This window comes from Narcine bancroftii, chromosome 2 (assembly GCF_036971445.1).
Source record: "Narcine bancroftii isolate sNarBan1 chromosome 2, sNarBan1.hap1, whole genome shotgun sequence".
NCBI lineage: Eukaryota > Metazoa > Chordata > Chondrichthyes > Torpediniformes > Narcinidae > Narcine > Narcine bancroftii.
Window position 1 is genome coordinate 219,111,703 of NC_091470.1, and position 18,378 is coordinate 219,130,080.

General features: G+C 41.3%; 1 protein-coding gene across 4 annotated transcripts in view; it reads right to left on the reverse strand.

Annotated features, from left to right (window-relative positions):
* itga9 (integrin, alpha 9) overlaps window positions 1-18,378 on the reverse strand; it is a 454,332-nt gene that overhangs the window by 148,489 nt on the left and 287,465 nt on the right. For all 4 annotated transcript variants that reach the window (XM_069920313.1, XM_069920311.1, XM_069920310.1 and 1 more), the window contains exons 18-19: window positions 8,331-8,481; window positions 2,088-2,174 (exon numbers count right to left, since the gene is read on the reverse strand). In XM_069920313.1, the coding sequence (XP_069776414.1) occupies window positions 2,088-2,174; window positions 8,331-8,481 (238 nt within the window). The remainder of the gene's footprint in view (window positions 1-2,087; window positions 2,175-8,330; window positions 8,482-18,378) is intronic.

Sequence of the window (18,378 nt, forward strand, 5' to 3'; positions counted from 1 at the left end):
TACTAACTTCAGGCAAAAGCCAAGGACCTCAAGAATAGTTTTTCTTCCCCAACAGCTATCAGGCTCTTGCATGTGCCCACGCTACCTTTACCATAACACAAGACCTCCAAAAAACCTTTATATTTTTTAAATGCAACCTATTTTTTAATTTACACATAATGCATGGTAATTGGCCCATCTGACCCACAAGCCCTAGCTGCCCAAATACCCCAATTAACCTACAAATTCCAAATGTTTTTGAAGGGCGGGAGAAAACCGTAGCACCCGGAGAAACCCATACAGACATGAGGAGAACATACAAACTTTTTAGACAGCCAGGTCACTGGTACTGTAATAGTATCGTCTTTCCGCAGTACTGGAACACGCTTTTTTTTGCACTAACTGTCACTGTCAATGTTTATGTATTATATTTATTAACCTTTTTTACGTCTTGGCATATTGTGGGAATTAAATCTATACAATCATTATCTTACGCTCCTGTGTGGCTGCAGAAGTAAAAACGTAGGTGCATGTGTGCATTGTACTTCTGAAATATGACCATAAACGCCTTCGTCCTCCCTCTCACTGCCTTAGCGATAACATACACATCCATCTGGCTCCATTGTTTCCATCACCTACTCCTGTTCTTCCTTTTCCCTACAAGCTCATTGTTGAGGTTCCCTAGCATGCTCCTCCTAAGTGGTTGGGAGATAATGCCGAACAGCTGGTTGAGGGGGGTGTCACAAATACAACCTTGCACTCAGCGTTAGCAGAACTAAGGAAGGGGAAACCAGGAGAGCACAATCAAGTCCTCACAGAAGGGTCAGCAGAGGGTAAAGAACTTCAAATTCCTGGATGTCATCATCTCCGAAGATGCATCACGTCAATGCAATCGTGAAGAAGGCTCGCCAGCGGCTATATTTTGTGAGGAGTTTGAAGAGATTTGGTATGTGACCAAAGACTGTTACAAATTTCTACAGCTCTGTTGGGGGACAGAGTTAAGAACATAAGAAATAGGAGCAGGAGCCAAGTCTGCTTCGCCATTCAATGAGATCATGGCTGCTCTCATGATAGGCTCATCTCCACCTTCCTGCCTTTTCCCCATATCCTTTAATTCACCTACTGTGTAAAAATCCATCCAAACTTGTCTTAAATATATTTACTAAGATTGCCTCCACTGCTTCAAAGGGCAACGAATTCCACAGATTTACTGGGAATGGCAGTTCCACTTCATTTCTATCGTAAATATACTACCCTGAATCTTGAGGCTATATTGCCTAATTCTAGTCTCCCCGCCAATCTTACCTAAAGACTCAAGTTTGAGGTAGTCTTCTTGAAGAAATGCAAGATCCCTGAGAACCACTCCAAGTGTGGAAGAAGCTTTCAGGGTGGCAACGAGAACCTTGAGGCCATTCGTCAACAGCACAAATAATCCAAAGGAAGGAACAGAGCACAGCACAAATTCTTAACCATCCACCCTGACTGCCCAAGGCCTGCCCCACCGCTGTTAACACACTAACCCCATTATTCACTTCTGAACCCCCAAAACCTGCAAGTCTTCCTGAGTCCTGACGAACCACCTGTGTGTAAAAAATCAACCCTCATCCATGAAGGTAAAAGTGGGGATAAACATTGTGAAGTTTGGGAAAAATCAGGGAAATATTTCTCAAAGCATACCCCTTGATGACTGATTCATCTTCCAGGTATATAGACCAAGGCGAATACTAATTCCAAGCTCTTGTATATTTTTAGGGATGTGTTCTGTCGTATTTCATATCATCCACTCAAACACCTTCATTTCAAAAGAAGCATCAGGAGGAAAGAGAGAGATAGACATAAAAAGTCGGCGGATCTCTCTTTCACAATAAAGAGTGCAGGCAGTTCTTGTTATGATGTCACATAAAGAACACCTTCTGGAATTGAAATAAGGCTAAATGTGATTAAAAAACAGTTAAAGGGAGCCCAGCATAGAAGATGATGTTGGGCTGACTGCATGACAGAACCAAAGGAAATCCCTGCACAAGGACCAGGATTAACAGGGAAAAGCTTTAGTGACCTTAATCAAAACTGTGCATCTGGTGTAAACATAACTGACTCAGCAATCTTACCTCCGCCTGCCATCTCAGGAAAGGAAATCCCACGCTGCACTGCAGGAAGTCAGACTCCACCAGCTCACAGTTAGTGCCTTTTTCCTCCTGAAGTGATAATGGGCAGGGTGAGAAATTATTAATCACGGATGATTCTGAACAATAGTGAATAAAGAGAGAAGGATATCAACCCATTTCAGCAAATCATTATATTGCCACACCTTGTCAACCCAATGGCAATTACAGGTCCAGACAGAAAGAAACCAGCTTGTTAATTCAAAATCAATCTCATTAATTAAGGCTTGTAAAAACATTCCAAAGAGCACCTCAATGTGGTTCTCAGGACATTTGTAAAACCCGCAGTCTCAGCATTAAATACTCAGTAGTCTTGTGTCAGTTTTTCATCAGATGGTTTAACCATTTAATCAGATGGTTCCATTTGTTTCAACACAGGAGCAATGATTGAAAAATGAATTCAGTTCTCAAGCTGACAGAAATATTCACAGGTGGTTCCAATTGCTGCCAATCATATTACATTAAGAGCACAAATGAATGGAAGGGGAAGGCCACTGGATCTCATTCATTTAACATCCCCAAACTCCCACAGCATTCAAAAGAAATGTTCTCAATAATTTGGCAGGCCATAGAAGGTTTGGTTAAGAAAGCAGGTGATCAGGACTATCATAAAACAGGAAATGTCAATAGAGGAACATGGCAAGCTCTTTTGGTCAGTCCAAGCTTGCCTGGGCATGCACTCAGTACAAGTCCTATGAAAATGTCTTTGTCCTGGGCACGCATGGAGAGCATTTGTTAGAGTTGAGAATTTTCTTGGCCACGACAGAGCACCAAACCACATGCTCCAAGCAGACAAAACTGTGAAGTGTAACATCTCAATGAAAATTCATTTTCTATTGACCTACAACCTCATCCTATTACTGCACATTTTGGATTCTGGCCACTTATCTGTTTCAGCTTGTTGCATGATTGCATTTGTTACTTTAATAGCCAGGATATCTATTTTACTTAAATGGAAAGATCATAAATCATCTACCACCTTCCAATGGTTTTCCCAAACTATAGCATGTTTAAATGTAGAAAGAAATCAGAAGTGGTACAGATGACCCTTCAGTTAAATTTGAAAAAAACATGGGAGTCCATTTATTCAACATTTTCATAAGATGTAAGTCGATCCTTTCCGAATCCTCTGAACTTTTATTTGAGGGTAGAAGAGCGGAGTTAACGACAAATTAATTGTTTAACCGGTGAATTTTTTTTTAGCTGGGGGATATTTTTGTAATAAAATTTGATTTTTTTCATATTTAGCTCTTAAGAGGTTGGGTGATTCAGTTTACATATGTTACTTGGTACCTGTATTTGTATATGTTAACGGTTATTAATCCAATCCTGATCTCTTTGTATTATTGTTATGTTTATTAACCTGAAACTTACTAAAAAGATTGAAAAGAAAATTAATTTTCTGCATTCCTACTTGGACTTCTTCCCTGCTCAGGTGCAGTCAGTGCCAAACATGGTGAAACGTTTCACCAGAACATTGCAAACATGGAAAAGCAGAATCAGGGCAACTAGAATCCATCGATGCTGGCCGACTATTGTTGGACACTGACACAAGAGGCATCAGATGTGGAGTACAAGCTAAAAGCAGCAGCAAAACATTTTTAGGTCAGTTGAACTAATGCAATGTGTCATCATAATATGATTAAACACGCTAAATTCAATAAAAATTTGAATATTTCTCCACCTACCTACATGATACACTTCATCTGAAATTATCTTTGTGTTCAGATTGAAGTTGTCCATCATAATCCCCTTTTTTTTAAGGAAGAAAACCTTTTGAAAAATATTTGCTGTCCTGTGGAATCAAGAGTGCTATAAAATGGAACCCTTCCTCATGTGATCAACAGATGAGTCCAAGGGTGGAGGAGTTGAGATCTAGTTTGAGTTGACAGGAAAAGAATTTATAGACCTAATTGAACACCTTCTGGAAACCCAGCTAAACAACGTCCATCTGCTCCCCTCTATCTACTGCGCTCGCTATATTCTCATAGAACTCCAGTAAGTTTGTCAAACAGGACCTGGCTTTGCTGAATCTAGGCTGCATCTGTCTGATGGATCCATTTCACTCCAGATCCCTTGCTATTTCTTCTTTAATGATAGCTTCAAGCATTTTCCCAACTGCACATGTTAAACTAACTGGCCTATAGTTCCCCGCCTTTGGCTTACATCATTTTTTGAATAGTGGCATGACATTCACTGTCTTCCAATCCACTGGAACCTGCCCAGAATCCAGAGAATTTTGGTAAATTATCACCAAAGCCTCAACTATAACTCTGCCATTCCTTTCAAAACCCTGAGTCCCCATTCAGACTGGGGACTTAACTGCTTTTAGACCCTCAAGTTTTCTGAGTATGATCTCTTTAGCGATAGGCATTGCATCCAGGTCCTCACCTCAAAGACATAACATCTGTCTTTGGCATGGTAGACGTGTCCTCCACCATAGTAATTCAAAGTCTCAGCCATTTCCTCATTATCTACTATCAGTTCCCCCTTCTCATCTTCCAAGGGTCAAACTTTAGCCACCCTTTTGCACATTACATAATTTAAAAAAACCTTTACTGTCCATTCTTATATTTTGTGCTAAACTTTTTCTCATAGTCTACCTTCTCTTTCTTTATTGTTTGTTTTATGGTGCTTCTTAAAGGTTTCCCAATCTTCTGGTTTTCCACTGCTCTTGGCGACTTTGAACACAAAAGCTTTTAGTTTGATGCCTTCCTTTATTTCCTTAGTTATCCAAGGCTGACTGCCCCCAACTTTACTATAATTGCTTTTAACTGGAATATACTTTCATTGAGCACCGTGAAACATCCCCTGAAAAGTCCTCCACCGTTCCTCAACCATCCCTCCATATAGCCTGCAATCTCAGTAAAAATACAAACCTTGAGAAACTCAGCAAGTCAAACAGTGTCCTTTATATAGCAAAGATAAAGAAACATAACCAACACTTTGAGCTGAGCCCTTCATCCTTCCTCATTCCCTTATAGATTCCCTTGTTTTGGCATAACACACTTGTTTTAGACCAAACTATTGTACCCTCCATTTGTATGATAAACTCCATCATACTGTGATCATTCTCTAAGAGGATCCTGAACTACAAGGTCACTAATTTTTCCTGTCTCATTGCAGAGGACCAGATCCACGATAGCATGTTCAGTAACATGCTGTTCAAGAAAGCTGTCCTGTATGCATTCTATGAAGTCCTCCTCAAGGTTGTCTCAACCAACTTGATTCACCCAATCTATGTGCATGTTAATGTCCCCAACAGTAGCTGCTGCTCCATCCTTACATGTCTCCAATATTTCTTGGTTTATTGCCTGTGCCACTACAATGATATTATTGGGTGGTCTATAGACAACTCCCACGAGTGATTTTTTTTTCCCTTTACTATTCCTCATCTCTACTCAAATGGACTCAACATTTTGCTCCTTAGACCTTACATCATCTCTCACTATTGCCCTGATCTCATCCTTAACTTGCTATGCTACCCCACCTTCCTTACTTTCCTGCCTGTCCTTTCTTCTTACCTGATATTGCTTGAATATTTAATTCCCAATCCTCTTCACCCTGCAATGTTTTTATAATGGCGACTGAACCAGATCCCCACAAGTTCACTGACCTTGCTTTGAATACTACAGGCATTCAGATAAAGTGCCCTTTTATACCCATTGTGCTTTTAAAATCCAGTAATCTTTGGCTCTTTTGCCCTTGAATTTTATCCCCTCGACTCTTAGCTTTCTCTTTTCTCATTTTTTCTACACACTTCTCTTTTATTTCATCCATCCCTCTCCATCTGTTGAACCCCCCCTCCCCCCACCTAACTAGTTTAAAGCCCTGTCCACAGTCCTAGTTATGCGATTCACCAGGATCCAGGTCCCATCATGGTTCAGATGGAGCCCGTCCCTTTTGAACAGTTCATTCCTCCCCCAATACTGCTTGCAGACAGCAGTCAATTCAAACCCGGGCCACTGGCGTTCTTCGAGCATTGTGCTAACCGCTACACGAACAGTGACATCTGGGAACTCACTGCGAAAGTCAGATGCAATCAGTATGACTAAGAGACAAATATACAGGCACTTAACAGTCAAAGCATAGAATATAGACCTAATGCAGGCAAATGGAATGGGCAAAAAGTACAGCATGAACGCAGTGGGCTGAGGGGCCCCTTTCTCCGCTGTTTGTCTCAAAAACACCATGATTTAGTTTCCACAACAGAAAGTTATAAATAGACAGAGGAATATCAAATGTTTTTGCTCCGTCTGATATTATCATATGATTGGGAAAAATGATTGCTGATCACAACCAATTGTTATTGCTGCTTGATGACAGAATGCTTGTCTTAGTTGGTGTCTATTTGTGGGAAATAAGTACAAGGAGTTCAAAAGATTAAACATGGACATACAACTCACTAGAATCGAGAGCAGAACAATCTCAAGAAGTATTACCAGCCACTCATCTCATGTCAACACAACCCTAGTTAATCTTGGCTGATGAAACCCTTCAATATGTTTGTATTTAGCACTGGTAAATTCCATGATCACTGTAGTAAATTTTATCTCAGATGCGACTTCCATCCAGATGAATGCTCGGTCCTCAAGAAGTCATTTTCAGTGAATAATGTGTGAAGATTAAACTCGAACCACGGAGAGAACAGCTGGAAAGTTTTTCAATTTAAATATATGTGTGACTGGCTTTCCCCTCTACAGGAAATCCTTTGTGTGTTCTGGAAAGAAACACCATTGCTTGTACAGTGGAATGTTAACCATAATGCAGCCGTTTAAAGAAAATACTAAACACACATTTGTAAGGAATTTGGAATGGTCTGAAAAATTAGACATTTATCCCAATTATTTTGTTCTAAAATTTGGATGACCAGTACAGGATGATTTTCCAAATAGGCTTTACCAATTGATTTAAAAATGAGAAGTAATGCTGCCTTGGTGAAATCTGTCGGCTAACAATATGCTCTCTTTTCCATAGTCAACTGAAATATTTTCAGAACTCTTCCTTCTTCCACTCTTTCCACAGAAAAACCAATCCACTAAGTGTCACATCTAATGGTTAATGGTGAGCAACATGAACCCCAATAAACATCATTAATCATTGGTAAAATACGAATCTCTCTAGCCACTTTCAGGTGGCCAGAATACCCCAACGTAAAATCACCTAAAATACCCGAATGCGGCTGTTGGGAAGCCACCTGAAAGCGGAGAACCCTGACCCGAGGAGTACTTACCCAACCCTCCACGGGTAGGTGTATTCTTCGCTTCCGAGCGCTCACCCCAAGCACCTGAAAATGGGCGGGACTACGGCCACAGTCGACCGGAGCTGGCGTTTGCTCCGCGGCGCCTCTCCCCGCTGCAGACCTTTCAGGTGCCAGAACAGTGCCTTCAGCCCTGCCACCTGAATGTCGCTTCGCACACATCTGCAGCCGGCTCTGGAGCCGCATTCTCCCAGCTATTCCACCTGAAAGCGGCTTCTGTTGAAGGATGTTATCACACATCCACCTTAAGTAATTGCTCCTGCTGGGCTACAGTGTGGTGTGTTGAATCAACTCATCCAAACTGCGATGTTTCAAAGAAATTGTAGAAACAAGCCATTCAAAAGTCACAGACAGGAAATGTTTGGATGATATACAGTATGCCAAAAGAGGCTAGCTTCCCAGCATTGACATTTAGGCTGAAGGACTCTCAGCCTTTTAAGAAGTTTTTTTACGTGCATTCTTACCTGTGAGTAAGTTAACAATATCGATTGTAGAACAGAAAATGCAGGAAATGATCAGCGTGTCAGACTGCGTCAAAGAAACAAACATCGTTGATGCAGGTTGAAGTCGCTCTAAACGTATGGGTTAGTAGGTTAATTGGCTATGGTAGCTTGCTCTTAGTATGTCTGAGTGATAGATTCTGGGGTGAGGGGGGAATTTGATGAGAAAGTAGAGAGAATAAAATGGGATTAATGTCAAATTAGTGTAAATGGGTGTTATGATTGGTGCAGTCTCAGTGGGTCGAAGAGCCTGATTCCACGCTGCCACAGGGGTAACATTGATTGCTGCAATGAAAAGTCACGCTTTCAATCCTAGGAAAGTCATCTGTTTTAATGAGCTGCCAGGCAACCCCAGGCTGAATGTCACTCAAAAAGACAGGTCAAAGGTTTTAAGCCTTACAAGTTAGGATTCATCTCTTGTTTACCAACCTTCTGCCACATATTGATGAAGAAGAGCTCTCGGGAGAAGTTAAAATAAACGTTGGTGTCATATGCATCATCCCCAGCATTTAAAATGGTCACGTTCACAGAGATGTTCTTCACCGCCCCCAGTGCCAGGAAAGCTTTGTGTCGATCAAAACTGAAAAATATCAGAAACAGGAATAAATGTAATTGTTGATCTGTTCAGAATGATCCCAGGGCCTTCTTTGGGGAGAAGCTGCAAACCTTACTCTTCAATAACATGTTTCATAAACTAAAAATGAATGCTTAGATATACCTTGTTTACCAACAACCGCTAAAATTAATTGCATCTATTCATGAGTGGTAAGGTGGCAATTAGTGTTGACACCTCACATCTCCAGGGAATCTGGTTGTGACTACTGTCCAGGTGAAGTTTACATGTCCTCCCTGATTAATGTCACAAGGAGTAGGTGAGGTGGGTTAATGGGAAACTGGAAATTATCCTTCAGTGTAGGTCAGTGTAAAACTGTCAGAAAGGGAGTTCATGGACACATGGAAGACAATCAGATGCAGAGCACCTTTCTGTAAACAAGGAGAGTGGAATGAGACTGTTGAGATTGCTCTGTTGGGAAGAAATGTGTAACTGGGGTGAACAGCCTCTTCTGTGTTGCAAAAAGTAAATCATGTTCATGTTACCAGTGGCTCTAAATGTGATCACTGTTAATTGGAGTTAGCTTTCTCAGCTTATTTTTTTTTAAATGCATTGGGCCAAACATGGCCAGAGAAGGATTTGCACTCTCAATGGTGAGTTTAAGGGTGGAGTAAGAATCTCGGAATGGAAGAGGAAAGAAATGGTCTGTCACTGTGAGGAATGGGAGGGAATTACTGCCTTATAAATGTGAAACAGGTGAATGGTGGTAATAAACTTCCACAAATTAAGGAGGAGATTTCCATTCATTTAAATGGACGGTCCGAATAGAGTGGCAAACTCTCTATTCAAAACGATGTTCATGTCCTTAACCAAAAATATCATCAGGTCCTATGTAAATTCAGCATATAGGTCAGGTATGTATTTTAAACATGTAAGATCCGACTCTTAACTATCAACTCCAAGTGCAATGGAATTCATTGCATATTATTTCTGAAAGTTCATAGGGGTAAAATTCATGAATCATCGACTGACCTTTGTGCAAATTCGCAGAGGCATGGCTTTTCTGTTTTCCTTACTCTACCTCCGTCTGTCTATCCCTCTCTCTCTTACGAGCACACACAAATCATCCTTAGTCAAACTTCTCCCATTCCCTACTGTCCCAGAGAGAAGTCAGATGGTGAGACATTAGGGGTGTGTGGAAAACACAGAGATATGGGTGTTCAGCTTTGGTAAGTCATTGGGATTTTTTTTTTAATAAGCATATGAGCACTGAGTGTAAATTAATTAGTTGCAGACAAGCAGGTCACTGTTTCAAAAATTGTCCAAAAACAGAGTGAACTTCTTCAAGATTAAAAGCAGCATAAACAAGAGCAAAAAGGATTTAAGCCTGTTGTGTGAAGTTTGAGCAGCTGATGGTCTTTATTGATCAAGCTTTATTTTCGCAGGTTCTAGTGTTCTCTGAAGTCAGATATTCACTCCTCTGGTGACAAATAAGAGACTGCAGATGCTGAAATCTGGAGCAAAAATCAACGGGTTGAGCAGCAGCCATGGGAGAAAATGAATCGGCCAATGTTCCAGGCCAGAACCCTTCATCAAGACCGAGGAGATAGCCGGTATAATGAGGAGGGGTTGGACAGGGGCCAGTAGGGGACTGGTGAATGAGAGAGGGGTGAAGGATGATGGGCAGAGGCAGTTGGCCAAAGGGAGAAGGAGGCAGGCAAAATAAAATGGGGTCAGGGGGGCAAAGAGTTATTTGGGTCGGGTGCTGTGGAAGGCAGCCTGGAATCTGATGACAATAGTGGATTAATGAGAGACCAAATGGAATCGAGGTGGGTTTGAGTGTGGAGGGGAAAGTGAAATAATCTAGTGGGGGGGGGGGGGATGAGGGTGGATGCAACCAACCAGTGAGGGACTGAGAATAGAAAGGGGACAAATAAGAGGATGGGAAAGGAGAGGAAAAGGAAAGAATGGAAATGGGTCAGAAGAGAAGAGAGGGTCTTGTTACCCAAAATTGGCAAATCGAATATTCATGTTACTGGGTGTGGCCTGCCCAGGCAGAATATGAGGAGTTATACTTCCATCCTCCAATTTCAGACTGCATCATGGCCAGGTAAGGGGCCATCAATATACAGGAAAGCCCTGCAAAAGGTAGTGGACACAGCCCAGTCATCGCAGGCAAAACTCTCCCCACCATCGAGTATATCGACATGGATCGCTGCCATCAGAGAGCAGCAGCAATCATCGAGGATCCACCCCACCATGCTGTGTTCTCACTGCTGCCATCACAGTAGAGGTGCAATAAGACTCGTACCACGAAGTCCAAGAACAGTTGCTACCCCCTCACCATCAGACACCACAGTCTTAATCAGCGACCCATTTAAGAACTTTATTTTCATATTATTTATTACTGAATCTACTTTCTGAATTGTACAGTCAGTTTGTTTACATTTCTCTCTTTTGAATATGCTTCTTGACTACAGTTTTTTTGTTCTACCATTAAGTAGAAATTCTGCCTGGACTGCAGGAAAAAGAATCTCAGGGTTGTATGTGATTATGTATGCACTCTCTTCTTCTGAGCTACATCCATTATTTTCCCTTTCCCCTCCTTCCTTTCTTATCTCGATCCCCAACCACCCACCCACCCTTATCCATTCTCATCCCCTGCCCTCATCTTTGACCCGCTGAGTTCCTCCAGCAGGTTGTGTTTTTTGCCCTGACCCATGGATTCACAAACATATAATCCTTCCTGTTATCTGCGAAAAGTTGGGTTGCACAAGTTTTACTGTTTGAGATTCTGAATAACATCCTCATGTGCTATCCCTCGTGGTCGAGGATGACGGCCTTCGTTCAATTGATCCACGGAGCGAAGACGCCTGTGTGTGTATTTGTTGAACGTGAACTTGATGTTGCACTCCAAGAAGCACAGGATACTTCACAGATCAACCAACTAATCCCAATGGCAAGGAAACCACGACAATTGGAGCTGACAGATTTGTTTCATCCTTTGTTGGCTTTCACAGCCATTGAGTTCAGAGTAACTCCATCCATTAAGGACTTGGTTGGGTTGTTCTTTGTCAGGGGCTTCGCCCTCGACTTTGCTGCCATGGGTGGCTCTATCAGGAGTATAGCTCCAGATGACATCACTCTTGGGATCACTGGTCCACACAAGCTTCTCCACCACGACAAGGTGACAGTCCACGGAGAAGGAATAACATACCATTAGTAATAAAGATATTTCACTTGAGATGAAATTACAGATACTAGAAATATTTAGAGATGAATGAGTCAGATCATAGACTTAACTCCTTCCATATTCAGCCTGACCTCCTGACTATTTCCTGCAGTTTTGGTGTTCTTTTGGATTCTTGCATTTGCTTTATAATAATTTGATTAGAATGTTACATACAAGCAAAGTTGTGAGAGACTTCAGGCACTGCAAACATGGGAAAAGGTTCTGTTAGTTACCATCATCAAAATCTCTGCAGTGTAAGTTGTTGCAAAATGGAAAAATAAACAGGAAACAAATGTTATACATTCTCAAAAAATACCACATTTTTAAAAAATTCTCCACTTATATCCAGAGTTGGAATTCATGTTTGAATTTCAGCTTTGTGATCATATTTTAGAAGGGTATAACAAATCATAAGATACAGGAGCAGAAGTTGGCCATTCAGCCCATCATGAGCTGATCCATTCTCCCATTCAGCCCCACTCCCCTGCCATCTCCCCATAACCTCTGACACCCTGACTATTCAGATATCTATCAATCTCTGTCTTAACTACACTCAACAGCCTGGCCTCCACAGCCGCCAGTGGCAGCAAATCCCCAGTGGTTCATCACTCTCTGGCTGAAGAAATTCCTCCACATCTCTGTTTTAAATAGGTGCCCTTTAATCCCGAAGTTGTGCCCTCTTGTCCGAGACACCCCTGCCACGGGAAGCAACTTTTCCCCATCTACTCTGTCCAGGTCTTTCAATGATCAAAATGCTTCTATGAGGTCCGCCCTCATTCTGCTGAACTCCAAGGAGTACAGTCTAAGAGTTGTCAGTCTTGTGAGTACAATGTGGGAATGTGATTGTGCCGAGTTCCTGGGCAAAGCCACAGTGAGAATAAGGAAAAAAGACAAACAGTAACTGTAAAGCAAACCCTGAAATACAGTGGCCTTTATTGAAGAAAATTGGCAGATCAGTTGACTGGAAAGTATGAATATTGAAGGAATTAATAGTTGAAGAGTTGGGTGGGTGTGGTGGGGGGCGGAGAAAGAGGGCTGAATGCTATAAATTGCTTTTCCGTATTTTATGGCACTTGGCGTGATTTAACCACAGAACATTAAACAGATTTCCTCCCAATGTTTGAAGAGCCAGGTACTGGGTTAAAAGAATACTTAGAATGGAGTTGTATTCCCCACTCCCTGTGGATATAGAGTTTCATTTCAAATTATAAACTTTGCCTAAAAATTAATCGAACACATCAATTACTGTTCATCAATAATGTTGCTTAAATCCTATTGAATCTTAACTTTTTCTGGAATAAGACACGGTGACCATCTTTTCAAGTACTTATTTTAAGTCACTCCTTGTTTTTTTTTTAATTATTAAATTTCGACATACAGCACCTTGCTTTGTTTTACTATTTCAGGATTTGAACGAGAGACTGCGAGCTCTGGCTGCTTTAAATTAGTGGGCGGTACAAGTGGAGCGGCCACCGTGGGAGTGGGGTGCTGAGGATTTGGCTCGCGAGGCTGAGGTGAGGATCTGTTACATTCTTTCTTTCTTCACTGAGGGCATGGGTGGAGCATTTAAAATGTCTCCTGAGATAGTAATGTGCCTCTAGTGTGAGATGTGGCAGTCCTGGGGGCAGAGGAGCTCTCCTCTCCCGAAGAGTCACATCTGCCAGGAGTGTATGCCAATGGGCAAATTAGAAGACCGTGTTAGAGATCTGGAGCAGCGCCTAGAAGATCTTTGGCTTGTCAGGGAGAACGAAGCAGTCATTGATCAGAGCTATCAGGGAAGGAGTCACACATAGGCTGCCAGAAGCAGGTGGTTGGGTGACAGTCAGAGGGAGGAAAGTGAAGGTGAGCAGGCAGGTGGTGCAGAGCATCCCCGTGCCTATTCCCCTAAATAATGTTTTTTGGGGGGCGGGGGGGAATGATCTACCAGGATGGAGACATGGTGGCTGGGCTTCTGGCCCTGTGGTGCAGAAAGGTGGGATAGGTGGGCTGGTGGTTGTCAAGTTTGCACACAACACAGAGGTTGGTGGTGTTATGGATGGTGTAGAGGATTGTAGAAGAACATTGATAGTGCAGCACTGGGCTGAGAAGAGGCAGATGGTGTTCAATCTGGAGAAATGTGAGATTGTACACTGTGGACGGACAATCTCCAAGGCAGAGTACAAAGTTCATGGCAGAATTCTTGGTAGCATGGAAGAGCAGATGGATGTGGGGGTTTATGTCCAAGTTCCCTGCAAGTTGCCTCACAGGTAGACAGGGTAGTGAAGAAAGCTTTCATAAGTTGAGGGATTGAGTGAAAGAGCCGTGAGGTAATGATGCAGTTCTACAAAACTCTGGTTAGACCACATTAGGAGTACTGTGGCTGGTTTTGGTCATCTCATTATAGGAAAGATAATGTAAGTGTGGGAAAGAGTGCAGAGGAGATTTACCAGGATGCTACCTGGTTTAGAGTGTATACTTTAAGAGCAGAGATTAAGGGAGCTTGGGCATTACTCGTTGGAGAGAAGGATGGTGAGAGGAGACAATAGAGGTATACAAGATATTCAGACGAATAGAGTGGATGGCCAGCGCCTCCTTCCCAGGGCACCACTGCTCAATACAAGAGGGCATGATCTTAAGGTAATAGGTGGGAATTGACCGGGTGATATTAGAAGAATATTTTTTACCCAGAGAGTGGTTGGGGCACGGAATACCCTACCTGGGTCAGTGGTGGAGGCAGGTACACTGAAAACCACTACACAAGCATATGGAGGTATATAAGTGGAAGGTTATGTGGGAGGCAAGGTCTAAAGGTTGGCACAATGTTGTGGGCCGAAGGGCCTGTCATGTGCTGTTGTAGTGGCTCACCGGAGGCTTAATCGAACCAGCTCAGGAAGGTTTCGAGTGACATGATGATGTCGAGTGGAACGCGCAGGGTTTTAAAAGCTGCAGGTGACTGAGTGAACAACTTTTATTGAACTTCGACTTGACTGTGTCTGATCATTTTCTTGTCCTTCATTTCGCACTGCGTCACGGTTGCTACATTAGCGACCCTGACTTTGATTTTGGACTCAACATGGACAATGCTGCAGTTTTGCCCAAACTGCCTGTCTTTTGAACCACTCAACCTGAAGCTTGGTTCAGGCAAGCTGAGGCGCAATTCCACATTCGAAAGATAGAAGTGGAGGAGGAGTCACGTGATGGAGTAGTGGCCGGACGGTGAACTCCAGCCCTCTCCAGAAAAGTCGGGAAAAACAAGAGAAAATACAAAGGCACAGAAATACAAGTTAAAGAAAAGTGAATATAAAGGTGGAAAGAAGATGGAGACAAAAGGAGAAAAATCAAAATCAACGGAAAGAAGAGAGGAAGAGAAGACAACGGAGGAAAAAGATGAAGGCCTTACCTGTCCGAAGAGGCCCGCTGTGGAGAGAGGAGCCCGCATCCTCAGGTCGGTGGAAAAAGAACTACAACAATGGCTCACAGAGCCGAGTAAAAGTGCGCAACCGCGCATGCGCGACTCCTCGCGCATGCGCGATGCGCATGAAAAAAAACACACCGACGGGAGGGGGGACCAGCTGGGGAGTCGATCTCCACAGCCGGCAACGACAGCTGCAGAACACCTGCAGCAAGAAGAGTCCACAGAAGACAATAGAAACAAGAAAGAAGAGGAGGAAAGGGCAGCAAAGAAACAACAGATGGTCAACCTAGAGGAAGAAGAAGAGGAAGAGGAAGAGTACAGGGAAATAGAAGAAGAAAAGAAAGGCAAGGTAAAGGAGGTACTTGCTCTTGTTAGAGGATACATGGAGTCATTTAAAGAATGGCAAACACAGGAATTCAATGATTTAAGAAGAAGAATAAACAACACAGAAAAGAAAATAAATAAAATGGATATGACCTTAACAGAAATGGGGAAAAAAATGGACAAGATGGAAGAACGGGCAATAGCAGCAGAAATGGAGGTAGAAGACTTAAAAAAGAAATTGGAGGAATCTAATAAAAAAACTAAAGAGACACAAGAATTACTAGCCCAAAAAATAGATATAATGGAAAATTATAACAGAAGAAATAACATAAAGATAGTGGGCCTTAAGGAAGATGTAGAAGGCAAGAATATGAGGGAGTTTATAAAAGAATGGATCCCTAAGGCCCTAGGATGTCCAGAACTACAGCAAGAAATGGAAATAGAAAGGGCACATAGAGCATTGGCCCCTAAACCACAACCACAACAAAAACCAAGATCTATTGTAGTAAAATTCCTAAGATATACTACAAGAGAAAAGGTACTGGAGAAGACAATGGAAAAAGTAAGAGAGGGCAACAAACCACTGGAGTATAAAGGGCAAAAAATCTTCATTTATCCAGATATAAGCTTTGAACTCCTAAAGAAGAGAAAAGAGTTCAATGCAGCAAAAGCGATTTTATGGAAGAAAGGATATAAATTTACACTGAAGCATCCTGCGGTATTGAAAATATTTATTCCAGGACAACAAAACAGACTATTCTCGGATCCAGAAGAAGCACGAAAATTTGCAGAACAATTACAAAAATAGACTGAGGGATGAAGACGGGTAATGAGAGCAAAAATTATCACGATTGATATGTATGTGGGTAAAGACAAAAATAGACTGAGGGATGAAGACGGGTAAGGAGGGTAAAAATGACCACGATTGATATGTATGCGGGTAAAGAGGTATAAGAGTGAATAGAGACAATGGGCATATGTGAAAGTATCTGTAATTAGAGGAAAACATAGAGAGTATAGACAAGAATTAATAAGGGAAGGTAATGGAATAGAGAGAATAAGGAGGGAACTAAAAGAGTGACCTTTGTGACATATAAAAAACGAAATCTTTTCTGGGGGGGGCTGGGTGGGGGGAAAAGAGCGGTCACTGCAAAATCAGTTGACGCTTGCGAGTGGATTCGCAAATCCAAATGGAGAGGGGAGATGTGGTTGTCCGACAAGGGATAAAGGGCAACTCAGGAGGGGAAGGGGAGATTGGGAATAAAGAAGATAGAAATAGGAGAATAAGGAAAATGTTGGATGTTGTAGGAATGTTGTCTGGTAAAGAGTTGAAAATAAGAAAACAGAAATGGAAAAGGAGGAAAGGTAATGATGGAAAAACGGAAAGAGAAGATAAACAAAATATAAAATGGCTACGCTGAACTATATGACTCTAAATATTAATGGAATACATAACCAAATTAAAAGGAAGAAACTACTAAATTTACTGAAAAAGGAAAAAATAGATATAGCATTTGTCCAAGAAACACATTTAACTGAATTGGAGCACAAGAAATTAAAGAGAGATTGGGTAGGACATGTAACAGCAGCATCGTATAATTCAAAAGCAAGAGGAGTGGCTATATTAATTAGCAAAAATGTGCCATTTAAAATAGAAGAGGAAATAATAGATCCAGCAGGGAGATATGTTATGATAAAATGTCAGATATATTCAGAGCTTTGGAATCTACTTAATATATATTCACCTAACGAAGAAGATCAAAAGTTTATGCAAGATATCTTTTTGACGGTAGCTAATACGCAAGGGAACATACTAATAGGAGGGGATTTCAATCTGAATTTGGATCCAAATATGGATAAAACGGGGAAAAAAATTAACAGGAAGAGCAAAGTAACCAAATTTATAATTAAATCAATGCAAGAAATGAAACTTGTGGACATATGGAGGAAACAAAACCCAAAAGAAAAGGAATACTCATACTACTCGACTAGACATAAAACATACTCAAGGATAGACCTATTCCTGTTATCAGCCCACATACAAGGGAGAGTTAGGAAAACGGAATATAAAGCTAGACTATTATCGGACCACTCACCCCTGTTATTGGCAATAGAGCTAGAAGACATCCCTCCAAGAATGTATAGATGGAGATTAAACCCCATGCTACTTAAAAGACAGGATTTTAGAGAATTTATTGAAAAACAATTAAAAATGTACTTTGAAGTAAATACGGAATCAGTGGAAGATAAGTTTATACTATGGGACGCAATGAAAGCATTCATTAGAGGGCAAATAATAAGTTATGCAACCAAGATGAAGAAGGACTATAATCAGGAAACAGAGCAGTTGGAAAGGGAAATAATAAACATAGAAAAAAAATTAGCAATAAAGGAAGATACAACCAAAAGAAGAGAATTGGCGGATAAAAAAATAAAATATGAAACATTACAAACATTTAAGGTGGAGAAGAATATAATGAAGACAAAACAGAAATATTATGAACTAGGGGAAAAAACACACAAAATCCTAGCATGGCAGCTTAAGACAGAGCAAACTAAGAAAATGGTATTGGCAACAAGGAAAAAAGACAAACAAATTACATATAATCCAAAAGAAATTAAGGAAAACTTCAGAGAATTCTATGAACAATTATACCGAACCGAAAACGAAGGGAAAGAAGGGAAAATAGATGAATTTTTGACTAAAATTGAACTACCAAAACTACAAATAGAGGAACAAAATAAATTAACAGAACCATTTGGAACAGTAGAAATACAAGAGATAATAAAAAATTTACCAAATAATAAGACACCAGGAGAGGATGGACTCCCAATAGAATTCTACAAAACATTTAAAGACCTAATAATACCGCCCCTCCTGGATGTAATCAACCAGATTGATGAGACACAAAACTTACCAGATTCATGTAAAACAGCAATAATTACAGTGATACTAAAACAAGGGAAAGATCCA